The 22102-nt window shown below is 39.2% G+C and overlaps 1 protein-coding gene across 1 annotated transcript in view; it reads right to left on the minus strand.

The window, feature by feature from the left end:
• Positions 1–22102, minus strand: part of LOC310942292 (collagen alpha-1(XI) chain-like) — a 94802-nt gene that overhangs the window by 15739 nt on the left and 56961 nt on the right. The window contains exons 41-49 of the mRNA XM_083907649.1: positions 19214–19267; positions 16592–16699; positions 16403–16510; positions 13048–13101; positions 12162–12215; positions 5466–5573; positions 1332–1385; positions 310–363; positions 62–115 (exon numbers count right to left, since the gene is read on the minus strand). Of these exons, the coding sequence (XP_083763775.1) occupies positions 62–115; positions 310–363; positions 1332–1385; positions 5466–5573; positions 12162–12215; positions 13048–13101; positions 16403–16510; positions 16592–16699; positions 19214–19267 (648 nt within the window). The remainder of the gene's footprint in view (positions 1–61; positions 116–309; positions 364–1331; positions 1386–5465; positions 5574–12161; positions 12216–13047; positions 13102–16402; positions 16511–16591; positions 16700–19213; positions 19268–22102) is intronic.

The raw sequence follows: 22102 nt of genomic DNA on the forward strand, positions 1-22102 counted from the left end.
TGCTTTTCATTGCAAAGAAATACTGTAACATCAGAAATCACCAGCCATGTTAGCTTCTTACCTTCTCACCAACACCTCCCATTGACCCAATACCACCAGGAGGACCTTGTGCACCCTGTCAATGAATTCCACAGCATTAGTGTATAATATGAGATTTTCTTTTCTTTATTGTCGTTGTAAAGAAACCTGTATATCACAATTATGGTTGTAGACCTGCTTTATCTGTGTGCACCACCATCTTCACACAATTTTATAAAACACAGCTAAGTTTTGAAATCATGAGCATGAATGAAGAACAGTCAGACTTACATTGGATCCGCTGGAACCTTGAGGACCTCTTGGACCAGGAGGACCAGGTGGACCCTGTTAGCAAAAACAGAGATTACTGTGTGTGTCCAATACAGGAACGTACCAAAAGCTGTATATGTTTCAAACTAAATTCAAATGACCCACGAGGTGCAATCATTTTAAGGTATGACAATGCAGCACTCATGTGAAAAGTCTGACTAATGACTACTAACACTACAATCATAAAAATGTGTATTTAATTTTCATAAGGATAACAAATAAAATGAAAGATAACATAAAACATACATGTATTTCATGTTCTTGGAATAAGTACTAAAATCAAATTTATCATATAACTACGAAAACAAAAAGTACAATCAAAAAAAGAAAATACTTCCGTCGCCCCATGGAGGCTAATTGCTACATTATTCCCACTTCCTGGGCTTCACCTTTCAAACAGGTAAACTATTTTTTATGATCCAACAAAGCAGCTATATGAGTGAGAATTGAGATATCATGGGGAAAGACACCTGCTGTGGTTGTGAGTAGCATCCTGCATTTCAACATGTGACACAGTGACAGTCACTTTGCCCTGATATGGGGTCGTACCTATGTTCCCCGGGTCCTATGTTCCCCGATCGGGGAGCATCGGACCTTTTTTCAAAATAAGGGTCCTATGTTCCCCACTTCGTGGAAGCCTGGGTGTAGAGCTCCAGGGTAAAGGGTAAGGGTACGGGTAAGGGTTGGGGTTCGGGTTGGGGTTAGGGTCCTTTTAGGTGAACAGCGGGGAAGATAGAACCCTTTTTTAGAGAAAGGGTCCTATGTTCCTAAAAGTTAATTTATGACACGTCTGAAACAGAGAATGCAGTCCTTACCAGTTGAAATGTGTGCGCGTCAGTTCATTTGCTACAGACTTGAAAAAACATCTGCTGAGTGACTGGCATTGTTGCCAAAACTTCACAACAATCAGCACAATTTCCAAACCTGACACGGCTGTGCGTGTGCAGACTGTGAACAGCTGCAGCAGAGAGAAATACACTCACCATCGCTCCGACGTCTCCATTCTCTCCCTTCTCACCAGGAGGTCCAGGCAAACCCTGAGAAGAAGACAAATCATCTTCAGAACAAATACACAAGGTCATATGAAGCAGTGCCCGAGCCACAACTCCACATTAGAAAATCCACACACAGGTGCATAAATAAATTTTTTTGCTGCTTATTACCATGTATTCTCAGGTTATGTGTACTGAATAGTGGGCTTTATGATGCAATGTGATGGGGAATGCATAAATGCAAGCAGAGCTCTTGAACATAAACACACAATTTGTCAAAAAAGGATACCTATTGTAATGAAAGGGGATGGGAGTCTTGGGAATAATCAGCCTGTGTAAATTAGAGGTTGGGAGCTCCATCTATCTATGTCCACGGGAAAGTGGAAACAAAAGGGACAGCACGGGTGGTGTATCTTATCCACTTGTGCAGTTCAATCATGCCTGACTAAAACAGTTTGAATTCAGCCAGTGAAGGGGCATCTCCAGCAGAAAGAAAAGGAGCTCTCACTTGTTTGTGTAGCTTATTGTCTAAGTGCGTAATTGCAGTTATTATTTGCTGTGTTAGTTTAACTTCAGTGACGGGGCGTGCACAGTCCATGGGTGGGTGGAAAGCAGTGGTAATGATAAGTTACGGTTGGACCAGAATGACATAGATATCGATCACTGGAATCACATGTGTGTAGTTGTGGCCCATTTTGCTGATTTACTGTACCTGCGCCGGCAGAGGAAGCTAATTTATAACCGATTGTGACCGGGGCGTTAGTCACAGTAATAAAGCACGAGGCGAGTGGGAATGGAAAAATAAATAAAGCATAAACTTATTTCACGCATAATGATCAGATGTGACAGGCTCTTGATCAGTGCTGGACTTGTTGGGCTTGTTTGTAAAATATATGAACTAATGGATTAGATTAGAAGGGCTTGTAAAACTGGGGATGCTGTGAGTAAGTCTTTTACAAATTATTATTATTATATTAACAAATATTATGTACAACATACATCACTGAAATTCTGTTAGAGTTGGTCTAACAGGAGGGATAGGGCAAGATGGAGGCAGATGATCCTCTGTGGCGACCCCTAAAGTCTGCTCCACATTTTAAAAACGTGGTTGACCACAAACTTTGTGACCTATATTCAATGTTTAAATCCTATGAAATCACAGACTAGACGATCCAGTCAAGACTCAGGACCACATGCTTGTAGCGTTTAATCAGACGATTGCAGGGAGGAGATTCCATGGATTCGGGATGTCACAGAAACTGACTTCAGAATGTAAACAGACATAGTGGCGGCTGTCAGCATTGTCAGTTCATAGCTATTGCGTGTGCAATGTTTCGTGCTGACAAAGGCACAACGAATGGTTCTAAACAAAAGTATGCAACATCAGTTTCCGGGCAACTCGCTCTCATTGGTTATTGTGGTGTTCTGCTCACGCCCCAATCACAACTAACTATCAACCATGTTTAAAACTTACAATTTCAAATGGGGAAGACTCTGATGCGTCTATAGATGTTAAATTGTGCCTGTTAACACCCCACACTACAGGACAATTTAGCCAGATAATCTGTTAAAATCAGCCTAAAGTTGTAAAGTATCCATGATTATCAGAAGAGCCAGATGAGGACCAAGATCTGACCATTTATCCAACTTCTGTTTACCGGTGATTTGGACACACTGGGGTGTCTGTCTTTTTTACTCGCCTCTATGGCCACATCGTCACCTCTCATTTGAAGAATTCATCCTCTTAGTGAGGACTGCAATATCCTGCAGCAAACACAGCCCCCTGAATGATGGAATGCTTTCAAACCAAAGCCATTCATTCCCCCATAGTCAAAAATCATTAATGCTCCAGATAATTGAATTGAAGAGCTGAGCTCGCAATGGCTGCCGCCATCTATTGAAGGGCAGCTTAGTCAAACGTAATTAAAAGAGTGGAGATGGAGTGCATTATGCCCAATTAAAAGCCAATTGCACTTAATAACAATGTTATCTTGCCCCTATTGACCAGCGGGGGCTTTGCTCTAATTTCATCCTCAGCGAGTCCTTGGATAATTGACTTTGAGATATTCTCAAGTATGCCGTTTCGTTATTCATTACCACCAAAGCAGACTCAAGCTCATTGACTTAAAGGAGCCAAAGCTATGGAATGCTGCTCCTGTTTCTCTCTGCTTCTTAGTTTTGAGGGAAATATGGTAAACGCAGAAAACACAAAATAAAAAGGCAGGCGCTGTATGGCTTAAGTCAATGACTCTCTACGACTGGGGCAGGACCCACAGATGGGTAATAGGAAATTTTTTTAGGTTAACCAAAATAAATGTGTAAATGTATGTGTATTATCATGCATAAAATGAAGTCATGTATATCTGTGTTTTTTAGAGGGAATATTCGAATATCATTTTTGAGCAATTTTGACAGCCCTAGTAAGCATGTCTTGGAATATCAAGAATTCATGAAGTTAAGGTCAGCACCCTTCACATCAGCAGGTAACACGGGGAATTTTTATATAAGATGTTGATTTGCACAGAAAAAGTTCTGTATTTTGACTGCAATTGTCTTTGCATTCTGATTCCTCACTTCATTAGAATCATGAGTAGCTCTTCTTTGTAAACAGCATCCTTTTCTGGGGCCATGTGAACCTGTACTAGTGTGGAGTTATTCTACAGTATTCATGACAGTAAAACAGACCACCCTAAGCTAATGTACTACAGTAATTCTGTTCTCAACCAGTAGAAAATGCTGTGAACACATGATTATGAGTGGAAAAAAAAATTACCATCAGATACCATGACATCTTTTTTTTGAAAAATACCGTGATATATATCTTTGGTCATACCGCCCAGCCCTAGATGAATGTGTGTTGAGGTGGAAAAAAAAAATAAAAATGCCTAGTCCATGTTTTAATTTGCAGGTAGTTCTGGTGGATTGACATGCTATTTGTTAAGTCCTTATTGTCCCTCCTTCCTGAACTCTCTACACTGTGAATACTGTATTACACACTGTCAAAGCATATCTGCAAAAGATGAATTAATTTATACTGTACACTGATTAAAATTATGACTAAATACATTGTGCCACAGTAGCTGGGCTCTTATTAGAGCCTAAAAGCACTGTAGGGGAGCACTTTTCTTCATGGAAATGAGGCAGTCTCAGAAAAAGTACTGTTAGCTCTGCCATTAAGGCTACGGCATAACATTAGCTGTGGTGATGGACTTTTCCTGCCGTCAATACTGAGGCAAGAACTTGAGGGAGGAAATGCATTATTTGCACATGAGTAATACAAAGTGTTATTTGGAGCTGAGGCTGCATTAATAAATGATGCTCTGTTTTGATGTAATGTAAATGATGTGAGGAGAGATGAAACGATGTGAATTTAAGGAGGGTAAGAAGGAGTTCATTCTACTCTGGCTGGCTTTGACACAGAGGAAGTGTTGTGAAAACCAGACACGCTTACAAAACATTTTTTGCAAGTTCAAGGCGTCTCGTCTTATTCCATCTGCTAAATCTTAATGATGATGATTTTGGTTTGTTATGCACCACAGCAAACATGAAAGTTTGTCTTTGTTATTAACGGACTGTATAGACAAACCTGACTTTAACAGAACAAACTTAAGATAAATATGGTGCACTTTGATTCTCAGCTGGAAGAAAACGAGAACAACAGTCTTAGCTGAACTCTGATCATTATCTGCCAGTGGTGAATGCTCTAAGACAGGATAGGTTTTTTTCACTGTGGTGAGCTCGACGGTGATTGGACAAATACGGTAAAAATGTCACTTCCACGGAAGCTCATTGGAGGAACTGTCTGAAAGGCCACTTTTTGATTGACAGCATTGCAGAAACATACACGACAGCAGAGCCTTTTCTGCCTCAGTCCTGGGTGGATTTTGTGAGGGAAGGCTATAGAGACAAATAGCTGGTTGTTGTGTGTTATTTATTTGCTTGGCGATTTTAGTTTATATTCTGTAAATAAAAACTCTATAATAGCATTTCAGCTTTACATATTATCATGTTTTCTTGTTCTAGTCAAGTGCAAATCAGACTTGAGTCCCCATGTCAGGTATATGCTTTCTGTTCAATGTGATCTGGTGGCCATGCGCCCAGTTCATATGTAGGATGCAGACTTACTTGGAGCCCGATGGGTCCTGGTAGACCTGGGAATCCTCTGGGTCCTTCGTCTCCTTTCTGGCCAAACATACCCTGCTGTCCCCTCGGTCCAGACTCCCCATCGCTGCCCTGTGGGAGGATTAAAATTCATATGATTCAATCGTCTTAATTCTGATCCCCATTATTTGGAGCTTTAGCAAATACCAGTTCACATATTGTGATACCACTGTGGTGCCTCTCTTAGGGGGACTTTTTTTAAACCCTCCTTTTCTGTTTCAAGGTCACAGTATGCAGGCTAAGGTTGGACAGTTACATAACTGTCTTTTCTGATGGTCATTTTATGGGAATATCACATCATCCATCAATTCTATACACCCACACATTCTTCAGTGTCAGGTGGGGGTAGAAGCTTTTCTCACCATTAACTCTGGGTGGGTCAGAAGTCTATCTCAAGGCTAATGCAAATTCATCAAGATATTTAAAGCTGCAGTGTGAAACTTATTTTATGCTACGTCCTTAATCTGAAAACATGGTCTGTCAAGTATGTTGGAAGTGTTGAAATTGTACTCAGTCATAGTCAACGACGCCCTGAACAAGAATCCATTGAAAATATTTGCATATCTCTTAAGGAATATTTTTAATGAATTTTTGAAAATGAGGAAAGTCTGTGCACTTAGGCAGTGACTTAACTTTTTATTCAAAAAAGACCCCAAAAGTATCTTGGAATGTCTTGAAATTGTACACAGTCATAGTCAAGCATGCCCTGAACAAGAATCCGTTGAATATATTTGCATATCTCTTGAAGAATATTTTTAATGAACTTTTGAAAATCAGGAAAGCGATCCATACACTTGGACATTCCAAGTATGTTGGAATGTCCTAAAATTGTACTTAGTCATAGTCAACGACGCCCTGAACAAGAATCCTTTGAAAATATTTGCATATCGCTTAAGGAATATTTTTAATGAATTTTTGAAAATCAGGAAAGCGATCCATGCACTTAGGCAGTGAATTAACTTTTTCGTCAAAAAAGACCCCAAAAGTTTCTTGGAATGTCTTGAAATTGTACACAGTCATAGTCAAGAATGCCCTGAACAAGATTCTGTTGAATATATTTGCATATCTCTTGAAAAATATTTTTAATGAATTTTTGAAAATCCGGAAAGCGATCCATGCACTTGGACATTCCAAGTATGTTGGAATGTCTTGAAATTGTACTCAGTCATAGTCAACAACGCCCTGAACAAGAATCCATTGAAAATATTTGCATATCTCTTAAGGAATATTTTTAATGAATTTTTGAAAATCAGGAAAGCGATCCAAGCACTTAGGCAGTGACTTAACTTTTTCATCAAAAAAGACCCCAAAAGTATCTTGGAATGTCTTGAAATTGTACACAGTCATAGTCAAGCATGCCCTGAACAAGAATCCGTTGAATATATTTGCATATCTCTTGAAGAATATTTTTAATGAACTTTTGAAAATCAGGAAAGCGATCCATGCACTTGGACATTCCAAGTATGTTGGAATGTCCTGAAATTGTACTTAGTCATAGTCAACGACGCCCTGAACAAGAATCCGTTGAAAATATTTGCATATCTCTTAAGGAATATTTTTAATGAATTTTTGAAAATCAGGAAAGCGATCCATGCACTTAGGCAGTGAATTAACTTTTTCGTCAAAAAAGACCCCAAAAGTATCTTGGAATGTCTTGAAATTGTACACAGTCATAGTCAAGAATGCCCTGAACAAGATTCTGTTGAAAATATTGGCATATCTCTTGAAAAATATTTTTAATGAATTTTTGAAAATCCGGAAAGCGATCCATGCACTTGGACATTCCAAGTATGTTGGAATGTCTTGAAATTGTACTCAGTCATAGTCAACAACGCCCTGAACAAGAATCCATTGAAAATATTTGCATATCTCTTAAGGAATATTTTTAATGAATTTTTGAAAATCAGGAAAGCGATCCAAGCACTTAGGCAGTGACTTAACTTTTTCATCAAAAAAGACCCCAAAAGTATCTTGGAATGTCTTGAAATTGTACACAGTCATAGTCAAGCATGCCCTGAACAAGAATCTGTTGAAAATATTTGCATATCTCTTGAAAAATATTTTTAATTAATTTTTGAAAATCAGGAAAGCGATCCATGCACTTGGACATTCCAAGTATGTTGGAATGTCCTGAAATTGTACTCAGTCATAGTCAACGACGCCCTGAACAAGAATCCATTGAAAATATTTGCATATCTCTTAAGGAATATTTTAAATGAATTTTTGAAAATCAGGAAAGTCTGTGCACTTAGGCAGTGACTTAACTTTTTATTCAAAAATAAACATACCCAAGTGATACAGGGAATTTGAATCCCTGTATCACTTGTTTTTCCATATTCAATTGAGAATGTAAAATCAGAAAACAAAATAACTAACAGTTTTAACAGTATTATTTTACTATTTTTAGTTTCCTGTACAAAGCAAATATAGCAATAAAATTTGGCCAAACCCTGAACACAACAAAACTCTCCATGATTGAGCATGTCTGCTAACCATTTGACGAGCAAATCCAAATCAAGAGAACGGACAAACTGGAAGTTGACGTCTTCTTCACTTCTTAACATTATTGTAAGTCTTGATTTAGTTAAAGAGTTTTTGGAAAATGTAATGATACGTTGAGAAATGCAAATCCTGCTGAATTCATTTGTTGTCATAAAGTTTTGCATTTATTTCCCCTGAAGAAGAGGAAATGAATAGCAACTTCCAGTCGTGGGTAGCACATTTCTTATTTTCTTTTCGAAAGATTTTATTAAAAATAGCGTAATAACAAACTGTTTTTTTTTTTCATTTTCTCATTTTAGATTCTAAATTATCTAAATTATAGAAAGATTGAATGCTTCATTAGCATTGTGTGAACTTATTGAACTTGAATGCGACATAAGTTTAGATTTAACTTATAGAATACAGTTTTAAAAAGGATCAGGGTGAGGACATTAATTACGGATGCAGTGTTTTGCACAACTACCTGATGAAAAAGAAGCTGTTCTACCAAAGCTACTCATTAGGGGCTGCAGGATAAATAAGAGTAAAGGCAGCAGGTTATGGTAAACAGCATGAAAGATGCTGACTTCATTTTTGAAGTCAGAGGTGTGCAGGGCTACAGGGCATAGTCAGGGGAGATTTCAGGGATAGAGTAAAGAGTGCTGACAAACCAGGAGTTTTCACTTCTAACATGTGTCAGCAATTGAAAGTGCTGGAGGAGCTCTCACTGAGCCCTGGGACATGTACGCAGCCTCAGGTGCTTGTACAGAATGCAGAGCAGTTCACAGGGAAGTGTTAGGTGCAGGTAGTGTGACTACATGTTTGCAGTAAACAACCACCGACAAGGAGCGACAACAGCTCCTCCAGGAGACCCAACTCAGAAGTGTGTCTAGCTTAAGATATGTAGGTATTATTTTTAACAGTCAAGACACAAGTTACACAAGTTTTTTTTTAAATGCAATCCCACAATGTAATTTCAAAGAAACTTCCAAAACAACAAGGAGAGCATACGGCATGCAACGGTGTATACCGGTGTTTCCCAAGCTTCCTATACACTCTTATGTGTAAGGGTTAAATAAAGGTTCCAAAAGGGTCTTTCTACAAGGGCTGAGGTTCTACCTGGAACCATTTGCTTCTGAAAAACCCTTTCCCCAAGAAAGGGTTTTTCAAGGGTTCTTGGTAACACTAATGGTTCCAGTAAGAACCATTTTGATCTAGAGAACCCTTTAAAACCCCTTTCCTGAATAAAGGGGTTTTAAAGGGTTATTGGTGGAACCCTCCAAAAGGGTTTCAGGTGTAACATTTATAAAAAGGTTCTACCTGGAGCCAACAAGGGTTCTCCTATGAGGACAAGCCTTAGCTTACTTAGCACTTTTATTTCTAAGAGTGTATGGTGACCCAATTTTAAAGATTTTTAAAGGTGCCATATGTAAGAATGTGGCCAAAAACGGTTACTACATTCAAATTCAAAATACCAAGGTCTTTGAGGTTTCGTTTTCTGACGTAACTAGCAACCCGTGGTTGCCAGGCAGCTGAGACTCTACTAACTTCAATGATTGGTAGACGGCAGTAGGTGGCACCACATGACAAAACATGATTTCAAAACATAAACATGATTTGCAGTCTGCAAAATATTTTTTTAATGCAAATATTTTGGCTGTGCTGTTATTATTCCTGAATCTCTGTGACATATTAGGAGGATTTTATTAGGAGGCCAGTTGCTTTAGATTTATTACATAATGCACATTTAAGATGTTTGGTAAATCAATGACATGACAACTTGATTGTATGCCTGCAACAATTTATCAATTAATAATGGATTCGTTTTATAATCAATTAATCACTTTGAATGTTTAGTTCTCACATTTCAGCTTCTTAAAAGTGAATAATTTCTGGTTCCTTTGCTTCATATAACAACAAATATAATTGATATATCATAATTGGTCTGATCAGATGTTTAGGGCTAATGCATTACACACATACTCATGTCGCTTTTTTAGAATATTTGCATCATGTTTGACACAACCTTTGTCATCATAAATATTGAGTCACTATTTATGTCTTTTTTAAGACTCTGCAAAATAATAATGAAAGGACTTTTATCACAACCTCGTGAAGATCAATACCACCCTGCCAAAGACTCTTACATTCCAACTGTTTGACCTTGGTTGCCTCTTGAAGACAATAGCTTTTCGTGATTGAGCTGTTGTGAACCTCATTACACCTTAACTGAAAGGGAAATTGGACTGCTGGAATGCCAACATTTTTCCTGGATTAAAAGGTTAGCTGGATATAGTCAAAAGTGATAACAGCTTTTGGGACAGCAGCAATAAAAGAAGAGGGCAGAGATAATGTTGGAATTGCACAGCGCAAGTTCAAACTTGGTTATAAAGATATGAACAGACTGACTCACCAGAAAATAAGAAAAAACAACTGATTATTTGTTATTCAGCCTGGGCGCACTACCTGCTTCCGGCAATCTGTCTCAGCGGCTCTATTCTAGCCCCCACAGAGCCCTGCAGATGCTGGGTTTTAGCTAGAATGGTTGTTAGGGCCTGATAATTTACAGCAATGAGCTGTTAGTTACCCTGAGGCCATCAGCTATTGTTGTTGTGCTGTTGTGTTAATGAGATGGATGAGTGGATGATGTTTTGCAGCACACAAGGCAGAGATTTCTGCTCTGTCTGCTGCCGTATGTGTTTGCGGAAATTGGCAGGTTGGGCTACAAGTTGTAAATGGAAGGTTACTCCTGGATAAAAAAAACAACAACAAAAAAACAACACAAAACTTACTTACGGTCAAGTTGTTTATAGCTAATGATTATGGTTGGAATTACAGGGGATGGAACATAAGCTCTCCTGAAAGCCTACTTTGAAGGGGGAACTCAGGCTGAAACGTACTTTGATTTTCTGTATAATAAGGTTCCTGAAATAACCTAATTATAGTTACATTGTGTTTAGTCGCTCATGACATACTCATTTTCAAACATTTGTCAAAGACCAAGTCATTACCCAATTTGTTCTGTGCATGTGAGACATATACTTCTTGTTGCCTTTATAACCTCTAGGCTGGATTACTGTAACTCCTTACTGTCAGGATGTCCTAGTAAGTCCCTGAGAAGCCTTCAACTGGTCCAGAATGCAGCAGCACGTATACTGACTGGAACCAGAAGACGTGATCATATAACTCCTGTCTTGGCTTCTCTTCACTGGCTCCCAGTGAAAAGTAGAATAGATTTTAAAATACTTCTACTTACATACAAGGCCCTGAATAATCAAGTCCCTTCTTATATTTGCGATTTAATCACTTTATATCAACCCAATAGACCGCTCCACTCCCTGAACTCAGGTCTACTGGTTATTCCTAAAATAACTAGAAGTAGAATCGGTGGGAGAACATTTAGCTACCAGGCTCCTCTCCTGATGAACCAACTCCCGCTTTCAGTCAGAGAGTCTGATTCTGTCTCTGCCTTTAAGGTGAGACTGAAAACCTACCTTTTTAACAAAGCCTTTAGTCAAAAGTAGAGCAGGTATGTCCTGATAAGAATAGTCTATGTTATGCTGCCATAGGCTTAGACTGCTGGGGGAATTTCCCATCATGCACGTAGAATGACATGTAGCCCATAAATCCACATGTAGCACACCTCTAACTGATTTTTAATCTCTTACAGTTCTGCTGCCACCAGTGAACGACATGAGGTCAGGACAGGCAAGAGGACTCTCAAGTCTCTGACCACAACAACCTTCGCTACAGGCTGCGACAAACCCAGTGATCCAGATGGATGCTGGCATTTAAAGACTTTTTACTGTCTATTCTTTGTAATTGTAATTAGAGTCTCAGCTCCCCAGCAACCACGGGTTGCCAGTTCCGTCAGAAAACGAAACCTAAAAGACCTCGGTATTTAGAATTTGAATGTAGTAACCGTTTTTGGCCACATTCTTACATATAGCACCTTTGAGTCACAAATAGTAAATTGAAAATGAAACCATAAGATGGTTGAAAACTACTGGTTATTACTGGTTATTAGAATATTTTGGAATGAACATTGCAGTGAAAGGGTCACAGCGTGTCTTTTCATTTCATGTTACTGACTGGGATGTCTTTAAATAAAACCGTGCACGGTAATGTTTCACAAGGGATACATTTGACATCAAATGGCCAGAGAAAGGTGATACTCACAGCTGGGCCAGGAGCTCCAAGCACACCCTGAAGACCACTTGGACCTGGTGGACCCTAAATAAAATTCAAAGAAGAAATGAGATATATGCAATGTGAGAAAAGAGTAATGCACTTTTTGGATGTTAACAGTGGATGTTAATGAAAAGAACTGAATGTTAAACCTGTTTATTCACTGGATTGGATATGGGAAAGACAACAATGTTAAACCCAAAATCCTATATGTCGCATGCATCTTTATGCACAGACTGTGAAAGTGTAAATAAAACAGAAACAGAAACAAAGCATCTTAGCTGAGCCAACCACTGGGCTACTGATTTGTTCGTCTTTATAGGAGCAGACTACAGTATCTGTGACACAGATGGACAATGATGTCTTCTGCTGGAAGAGTGAGGAACATGTCCTTTATTTCCAGGTATTAACATTGAGATTTTCTTCTGAGATTAGAAGATATTAAAATGACTGCATGGGACTATATATATCGGTAAATGTTCAGGGTTAGGATATTGGTATCAGCAAGTTGGGGTTGCGTACCTGTATCAGTAGATACTCGAGGTTGTGATATAACCTGAATATAAACATTGTACCATCCCTGTTACAGACTTCATTTAACAATGTGGGTAAATATATCTACAGTATTTTTTAATTATATGATTTTATGGTCCACGAAGCAACCTTTTAGGAAGCACTTCAGTTGAGCTGCAGACCATTTAGGGCCATGATAACCTAAGAAGAGTCACTGCCGTGTAAACTATGCCCTTTAATTTATTCAGTTCATTTGAGAATTCAGCAGCTAAGATGAGTGTTCTCGGCACAGCGAGAATGGATTAATGTTCAGAAAAAGTTACATCACAAATAATGAAAAGGGGGGAAAAAAAAGACAACTCACAAGTTCACCCTTGTCTCCTTTGCTTCCCTTCTGGCCGGGTCCTCCAACTTCTCCCTGTGGTGCAACACAAACAGCAGAGCTCACACATCTGTAGTCTCCATCTTAAGACTCTTGGCTCTTATGTTTAGTCAAAGACCAATATCTTATTGTCACCTTAACCACGACTGCAGCAGTAAATATTTCTCCAGAGATTCTAATTAGATTGACCCGCAAAGACATTTGCAAGTCAATCCATCGGCTTCCTGTCTAACCTCACTGGCACCTTGACAAAAAGATGTGTCTGGGATTTGAGAGGTGTGATGATCATAAAAGTAAAGATGCAGAGCTGTGGCTCCATTTTTATAATCCGTTTATCTTTCTTCGTTATTCTTTCTCTTAAGGGTTTGCTGTCTTTTGTTATGTGACACGTAAATGATTTTATGTGGAATGTGTAAAATATCATAAATCATATTTGAGAAGCAGGTAAATGTGAGAGGCTGTGTCAGCTTTATTGTATTTTTTTGTTTAGTTTGTTAACATATTGTGAAATATGGTCCAATAATAAGATTATTATTTTCTATGCTCATTCATTCCTACAGTATTTTGGGATTTGCGCAAGGGGGGCTCATTGGTAGAGTTAATTGTCTTCAACTGGAAGGTTGTGGATTGGAATCCAGGCTCTGCTAGTCTACGTGAAGATGTGTCCTTGGGCAAGAAACTTAACCCCAATGTGCTTCTGACGACTGTGTCTGCAGCCTGTGAATGGGTATGAAAGATAATGTGATGTGCTGTGTGAATGGGTGAATGGCAAACATATAAATGTGTAAAGCAGCTTTGAGTAGTCATCAATAATAGAAAAGTGCTATATAAATACAGATCATTTAACTTTTTGGTTTGTTTGTACTTGCTTTATTTGGAGAATTAAATGAACGAATGAATGAATGAATGAATGAATGAATGAATGAATGAATGAATGAATGAATAAATAAATAAATAGAATTAATCGTTGCATGCCAACCTGAAAACAAGCACAATGGAATGAGTCATGATCTCCCAACTATACAACAATATAGAATTAATTCAATATGAACCCTTAAACATATATCTCTGCCATCTAAAGCTGTGTGAGTAAACAATCTAATACCAGATTATCATACTGATTTATTTCCTCCTCTTGAAGCCTTGCTGTCATGATGAATGTCAGCCTAAAGGAATCCAGTCTGCACACTCACATTCCTCAAGGCACCAGACAAGGAGATGTCATTATAGTTCAAGTAAAATAATAATAAAAAAAGATCTCAGGTGATATTAACATGAAGGTCAGCGATGATGTGTGTGCCTCGTTATTACATAAGTGGCTTCTCTTAGAGTGCTGATAATCCCGCTCACTCTTTTAACCAAACTCTTGACCTTGTTCTGGCTTACGGCGTTACAATTTAATCATTTAATAGTCTTCAGTTCTTCAGAGTCCTCTTTTATCAGGACCATGACTTAATTACTTTTAAAGGCAAATTACTAGTCAAAACTAGAGGACTCTTTACCACTTTAATACCACCCACATTGATCATGTTAGGAAGAGATTTGAACTCTTTAATGGATGCAGTCAAACCTGTGACACTTGTGCAAGTAAAGGTCAGGAAGTTAAGATGTCATAGCTCTAGTGGAATGCATGTGTATATCTCCGACTAGTAACAATTTAAATACCTCCTAGGATAACAATTACAGTGAAGACGTATTACGGCAATTAGAGACTAAATTTCATCACCTCCTACCTTCAAAAACCTAAAATTTCCTGTGTGATGACTCACACCGACCTCGACCTACTGAAGCTGAAACATAATAATTTTCATCTGTGTACGTCGTAGTGCACTGACAGCACTGCTGAAAGGTAAACACGCTTCTAATTGCTTTGGACATAAGAAATTGAGGTGTGTTCTTAATAAGGCATTGTCCATATATAAATGTCTTACTTGAGTTATGTAAGGATCAGTGCATGGACTAAGTATATTCCTCTTATGGTCGTTTTTTATGCGGATGATTTTAGTACTTATGAATGAAGAAGTTCTCATATGGAAATTTCTTCAAGAATGCTATATGGAAATTAAGACCTGGATGACCAGATTTTTCTAGGTGAAAAAGTTATAGTACTTGGCCTCAAACATTTATGATTTGATTACTTTAAGACTGGGCTACTCCATCTCCTTGTTATCAGGTAGTCCCAGTAACTATGAAAAGCATCACTATAAATACTCTACAGCTGATCTTAAAATGCTGGAGCAGAACATCAGGTAATACATCATATTTCTTTTGTGTCAGGAACTAAATATATGTGTGTGTGTGTGTGAGGCCAGAAAACAGATCTGCTTCATGAGCCAGTGTTTCACTCTCTTCTCGAGCATTTCCACTGCTTTTTTGTTTTGCGTTCTTGACACAGATTGAATGAAGCCAGTCGAAGTGATCAATCTAAATAGAGGTCATCAGGGGTTTTCACGTAAACCAGTGCCACTGTTTCAATGTGGGGGGAAACATGTATAACTTTTATTGCTTTATGTTTGCTTTCCTTCTGCTCCCTTTCTCTCTCTACTGAGCCCCTGGGAATGTTTGATGGTTGTGTTTGATAAAGATGTGAAAGATTATATTTAGTGTGTTAAAGCAGATTGACTTTGTCTGTGTTTTATGACTCAGGAAATGTTCATTTTAGAGGGTGCACATAAGGCTGGGTGATGTGGCTTAGAAATAATATCATAGTATTTTAGGCTATATCCCGATATACAAGACATATCGGGATCTAAAGCTGCACAGAGGCTGTTTCTGAAATGTATGCTTCTCAACGGAGAGTGAAATATATCCTAAAACAGGGCTCTCAAACTCAGATGACCTCAGGAGGCCAATGAGCATCCAGTCTGGTCATGAGGGTGTTGGTCATGTGAAAAAAGTTTAACCATATGGGAAATTAGCTCAAAATCATCAATAAACATGATAATATTTCCCAGAATTTAAATAGTGATGATACATTTAAGTCAGTATTATTACTGTTGTTAGTAGTAGTATAATACATAATACAATACTGCTCACTGTGATGACAATAGTTCATAATATTATATTCTGTCTATAATCTAGCTACAGGTAGAGAAGACTCATATTTATCATGTCTAATATGTCTATGATTAAAAACGAACCTGATTTAGTGCTATCAAGGGTAGCGGTGTTGGTGTATAATCCTAATTTAGGGTATGTGAAGAACATACTTGTGTAAAGAACGCTTCATGACTTTGGACATTCTGACTAAAAATTGAAGGCACCATATTCTTCTTATTTTTAAGTATATATTTGAATAAATGATTTATACATTTAAATATATAAATATGAATGTCACCTTGTCACCGTCTTCTCCAGGGGGACCCTGAGGACCAGCTGATCCAGGAAGACCAACAGGACCTTGAATACCATCACGGCCGGCAGGACCGATGGGACCTTTCTCTCCCTACGTATAACACAGATCGCAGTCACATGACTCTGCACTACATACACAATAACACAATGAGTGTTGGGCAGAAATACTCACAGGAGCTCCCTTTTCTCCGGCAGGGCCCGGGGGTCCCTGGGGACCGTTGCGCCCTGTCAGACCAATGGGACCACCAGTTCCGGCAGCACCTCTCTCTCCAGGGGAACCCTGTCACCAAGGAAAAAAGTCACTGCTGCAGAATGCAGGGGCTAACAAGAAGGAACTGAAGGGAGAGTTTGGAGCAAATGAAATCCACAGGAAGACTGCAGCATTAAGAGCATTTACTAATTCATTTAAAAAGAAACACATTTTTGTAGTAGCTTCATATAGCGCTCCCAAGATCCTGGTCATTGTCTCGTCATATGTCTCACCGCATCAGACAGAAGATGTCTTAGCTCTGACTCTGTCCTCACAACTGCTAATAACACACTTGAGCTGAGAAAGAGTCACTGTGAGGTAAGCCATGAGGACGTCACAGGACGGATCCGACAAGAAGGATGTGGTTAAATTCCTCTGTCAAGGCATTGTAGAAGGTCTTTTAGTTTCTATTACTTCACTCTTCACTCTGCCCAGGCGGGTGACACCGCCCATCAGTGGCTAAGTGCCTAACAATCACATATTTGACTACATCTTTGATCAGGAGGTCATAATGGGTGGGTGTCCCGCTGAGGGAAAGTCTGGTGGCTGCTGAATCGCATGCATGTGTGCACACCAAAGACTCACTACACACACACACGCACACACAGACTCAGCTGCTGATGTGAGCTGCCACCTGGCACTCATACACCAGCCCATTTCCGACATTGCTGGTGACACACACACACGCACACGCTCAGCTCCAAACTGTCATCCCTGAGCTGCCAACCTGTCCACATACACCAGGGGTTCTCAAAGTTTTGATACCTAAGGGCCAATTTAGGAACCCAACATTGGACTGAGGGCCGCCACAGGAAAAAAAAATCCTTGGACCCTGTACCTTAATCTTATCCAAACACCACTAAATGACTATCTGTGACATTTATCATAACCCTAAACCAATCATCGTCATCATCATTATGCCTAAAAAGTCTAAAAAGAGGACTTGCCAAAGCCAAAATGTCCTCACAACACTTTTTCTGAACCACACAGCTCAACGGATCTCTTTGTCTCATTGCCTCGTGTAACTGCAGATTCTGTTTGAATATTTCCCGACTTCTCAATTCACCCATATTTTTGTGATTCTGTGGCCAGAGATCAAAAGTGAAACATAACAACATGCCAACACACATAATTCAAATGTGTTCTTTCTTGTTTTGACTCTCTCTCTCTCTCACACACACACACACAGGTTCAGACACTTTCCCATAGCAGAACAGCAGCTCAGTCTCTGGCAGTAAATCGATGGAGGAAAATATCAGATCTCTTGAGTGCGTGGGCACTGTACACTACCTAGTTTTTCTTAAAGTAGTTTTTCAAACACTACCAAAACAGTCCATAACATTTTCAGCCAATGGCTCACTTTCAAGCCAATTTAAGAAAACGATCTCATTTTGCAGTTGGAAAGCGGTTTTGCTCTCTCGGAGAAAGCCCCGTCTCTCACTTTCATCATCCTTTCATCCGTGCTCTGCATATCCGCTGTCATCTAATCTGCTGTTGCTCTGTCGCCGGTGAGCAGGAGCAATTATCTGGAGCCTGCGTTTAACGCTTGAACAAAATGTCAGACAGTTCAAAGCTGCCTGTCAGTCAGCGTTCTATACAGATTCCTTGCCAGAGCTCACAGGGTTGGGCTCTGAGACAAAGGCGGCGAAGAAGAGTCCCACTTATTTATGGATTACACTGCTACTCCTACTGCTTTTCAGGGGCCTAAACTATGGAAGTGCCAGTGTCGGATGTGACCAGGTACAGTATATGAGTGCTGGTAAAGCATCTAAAAGGATGTCAATTAGTCTGATTAAGGATGAATCAGTGAAGCAGCAGATGCAACAATCCTAGCTGATTAATTGAGTGAAACGTTTCTTTAAATCTAGCATATTTAGACATTACACAAACAAAAACCCCTTCCTTTCTCCCTCCATTTACGCTACTGGAGTTCCTATACAGTTCAAAGTAAGAGGGGAAACACAAAAGCACAGACCAATCAAGTATCTGGGACAAAAACAATCAAGCGTTTGCTCATTCAGGCGAAAACAAAAATATCTCCTAGCTGTTGATTCCTGTGGATTCATGAGGCTCATTTTTTAAACCATTTTTTTAACTCAAAATGTGTATCTTCCATCCTGAGCAGCTGTTATAAAGGATAATGAGGGAATGAATAAATGTGAATGGGCAGCTATAATACTGGAACAAAAAAACAAAACAAAAAAATACCATCCTGTGCAATAATTGATAAGATTAGATTAAATTTGAAATAGCATAAGATCCAAATTACCATTTCAATCAAAAACTATTGGTAAAAGCGATTATGTTAACCTAATTTGAACAAGTAAAAAAAGACATTTGATTACTACACATATTGGACATGTTATTGTAAAGTGTGGTGGTCTAGTGATTTTCACTCATGTCCTGCTGAACCACCACAGAGTGGATTTGATAGCACAGCATAATGCAGTGACACCGCTCTCCCGAAAAATCTCCAAAAGTCACTTTTTCATTGCAATTTCTGTGGCGGGAGAGATGTGGTAACCATAGCAACAAGATACTTACATTGGGGCCTGGGGGACCCTGAGGCCCTTCTCCTCCCTTTAAGCCAGCTGGACCCTGAAAGTAGAGGACAGGAGAGGGTTAGAACTGCTCAATGCCATTCAAAGAGCAGTAATTACAGCTGTCAAATGGACCTTAAAATGTTACGACTCCACCTCTGCTGTGTGTGTGTGTCTAACTATGTGTGTGTCCAGAAAGGTATATGTATGTTTATATGTAATAGTGGCCATTATGAACAATATTCAAAAGGTTAAATCTCTTCTAAAGCCTTATTACAGCATTGTCTTGGTGAACTTTTGACATATTTCTAGTATTATCCATCCGTCGTGGATGATCAACAGATCGTTTAAGTTCCATTTGTCCAGGTCTTGTCTCTGTCCTAGCATCTTAATGCCACAACCAAATCCTTCCCTTCTTTGCCCTGTGTGATTCTCCATCACGGAAATTACATTTTAAATATCTAACGATGCAGATTTTACAGCAGCTGCTTTCTATCAAAGTAATTGTTCACAGTAAGGTCTTTGAGATCATCCACACATAAAAATGTGTTCTGTCTGGAAACAGATGCTGCTGTTAATATATTTTTTAATGTAATATTTCAACTCAGTGAGCATCACAAATAAAATCACCTTTTTATTGATTGGTGGATGATGTGGGGAAAAAGACAAAAAACATGTGTGTGAATAATAATATTTTTTTCGTACTCGTCACAGCAGATAGAGGGTGCATATCGCCAAAAATGGCAGACTTCCTGTTGAGATGGTTACGGTCGACTTTTTTGTTTGTCTTGGTCTATAACATCTTCCAAGCAAATTTGGGGGAAATTCAGCAGAACTCAATTTTGCCTCTGTTTTCACCTTAGGGGGCGCTTCAGAGCCCTTGAGCAACACGAGTCGGGGGACCTATGCCAATATCACATTTTTGCCAAACCTGACCTCCATGCCACATTGCAAGAGTCTTTATGCATGTTAACCCCCTCAAAAATGACCAGAAAGCCACAGATATAATAATCATCTGAAGGATAACTATAGGTTCCGCTTCAGCTCAGGCCTTAATAATAGTTGGTGAGGGCCCAAGCATAACAGTAAGGGACGTAGCAGCTTTTTCAGTCTACTCTTTTAGTGTATATATACAGTGTCTGTATTAATGGGGATCCCCCTTCAATTTAGGACCATGAACTTTCACTGTATATGATATTCATACTTGGACACACCTAGGGAACAATTCCTATCATCTTGCATCAGTGCACGGCTTTCCATATCATAAGCCTCATAATTTAGAATAAACATTGTGAAGTGACTCATTGTTAGTACTTGCAAGCCGAGAGCTGGCAATCTGGCGCAAGTTTTATCTAACATTATTATTATTATTATTATTATTATTCCCTGTACAAAACATTGTCATTAGACTTAGTTTCTCCTTCAAACTTGTATGCGTGATTATTCCTCTATTAACATTTGCCATTTGTTTCGCAGACAGTAAGTAGCAAAACAGACAACAGGAGAGATTTGTGATTTGTTGGAAAAAAGAGGAGAAAGAGCCGAAGATGATTAGCATTTTCATGAGTCTGTGAATCCTAAATAAGGCAGAGGTTTAGAATTGCATCTATCCCACGTTAAGGCCATGGCAAGATTCTCTTCCCATAGGGGAAAAACTTGTAAATATGCAAGTATGAGAAACAGAGATGAGTTTTCTTTTTTTTTGGGGGGGGGGGGGGGGGGGGGGGGGTAATGTCAGGAGAGAAGCTTTGATGCAAAAGAATCAAAATCAATGGGCTTAAATGGGACATGAAAAAAGACTGAGTATTGGACCACAGCTTCAGGCATAGTCCATCTATCTGTGGACCTCTGTCACCTCCTCCGGGTATTTGCCCTTGAATGGCCGGTGCTGCTGAATCATAGCACCGGGAGGCTGGGACTGCATATGGAAAACACAGTTTGCTGCAAGGCAGTAAATGCTTCCATTATAATAACTGATTTACAGGCTGCAACAGAGCCAGAGGGTGCGGGAGCTGCCAAGCAGCCACTCCACCTCCCTGGCTGTTCCACATTTTACCACGGTGCATTAGCAGTCTGGAAGGATCTATTCTTAGCTGGACACACAAAAAAAGTTATTTATCGGTCTCACAAAGCATCTCTTTAAGACAAGGAGATAGTAAGAGCTTATGTGTGAGTGTTTATGTGTTCCAGGTTATTACTGTTGTTGTGGGGATCTAAATGCCTTTACACATGTTGGTAACTTGACCACGCATAAGTCCCCATAATGTAACATCACACCATTTTAAGGTGGGGACATGTTGCGTGGTAAGGGTTAGACCAGTTGTATTTATGATTAAGGTTATTATTGTATAGATGGATTTTTATTCCACACCATTCCACACCATCTCGCAGAGATGCTCTTCAAAACTTCTAATTGCCTGTATATACCATTCTTCAGCATTTTCTTTACATATTGAACTATACTGCCTACAGCATTTCATGCGGTATTGCTCCATTTCATCCTTCATTGTAAGCTCTCCCGCGATGTGCACAATGATTAACAAAAGGCTCCAACTGTCTCTGTCGTTGTGTAGAGCAATGGTTCTCATACTTTTTACACCAAGTATAGAGAGAAAATATTGAGCTCTTGATATAGCATTAAAATACAGTGGTGTAAATAGACTGAGCAAAGACAGCTATTATGCAATTAAGCTTTATGTTATTTGTTTCTTTTTCCAAGCACTCTGGTCAAAATTCCTCAGCTCCAGTCTCACTGGTGGTCATGTACCAACGTTTGAGAACCATGGGTGTAGAGTATGAATGGGCCTTAAGTGTCTAGGAAATCAATGTAAGTCAATGTAGTGTCCTCTGAAGTCATGGACACCAGACTGTACGTCAGTGTCTGTGTCAATAC

The sequence above is a fragment of the Microchirus variegatus genome, assembly GCF_963457635.1.
Source record: "Microchirus variegatus genome assembly, chromosome: 21".
NCBI classification, from domain to species: Eukaryota; Metazoa; Chordata; class Actinopteri; order Pleuronectiformes; family Soleidae; genus Microchirus; species Microchirus variegatus.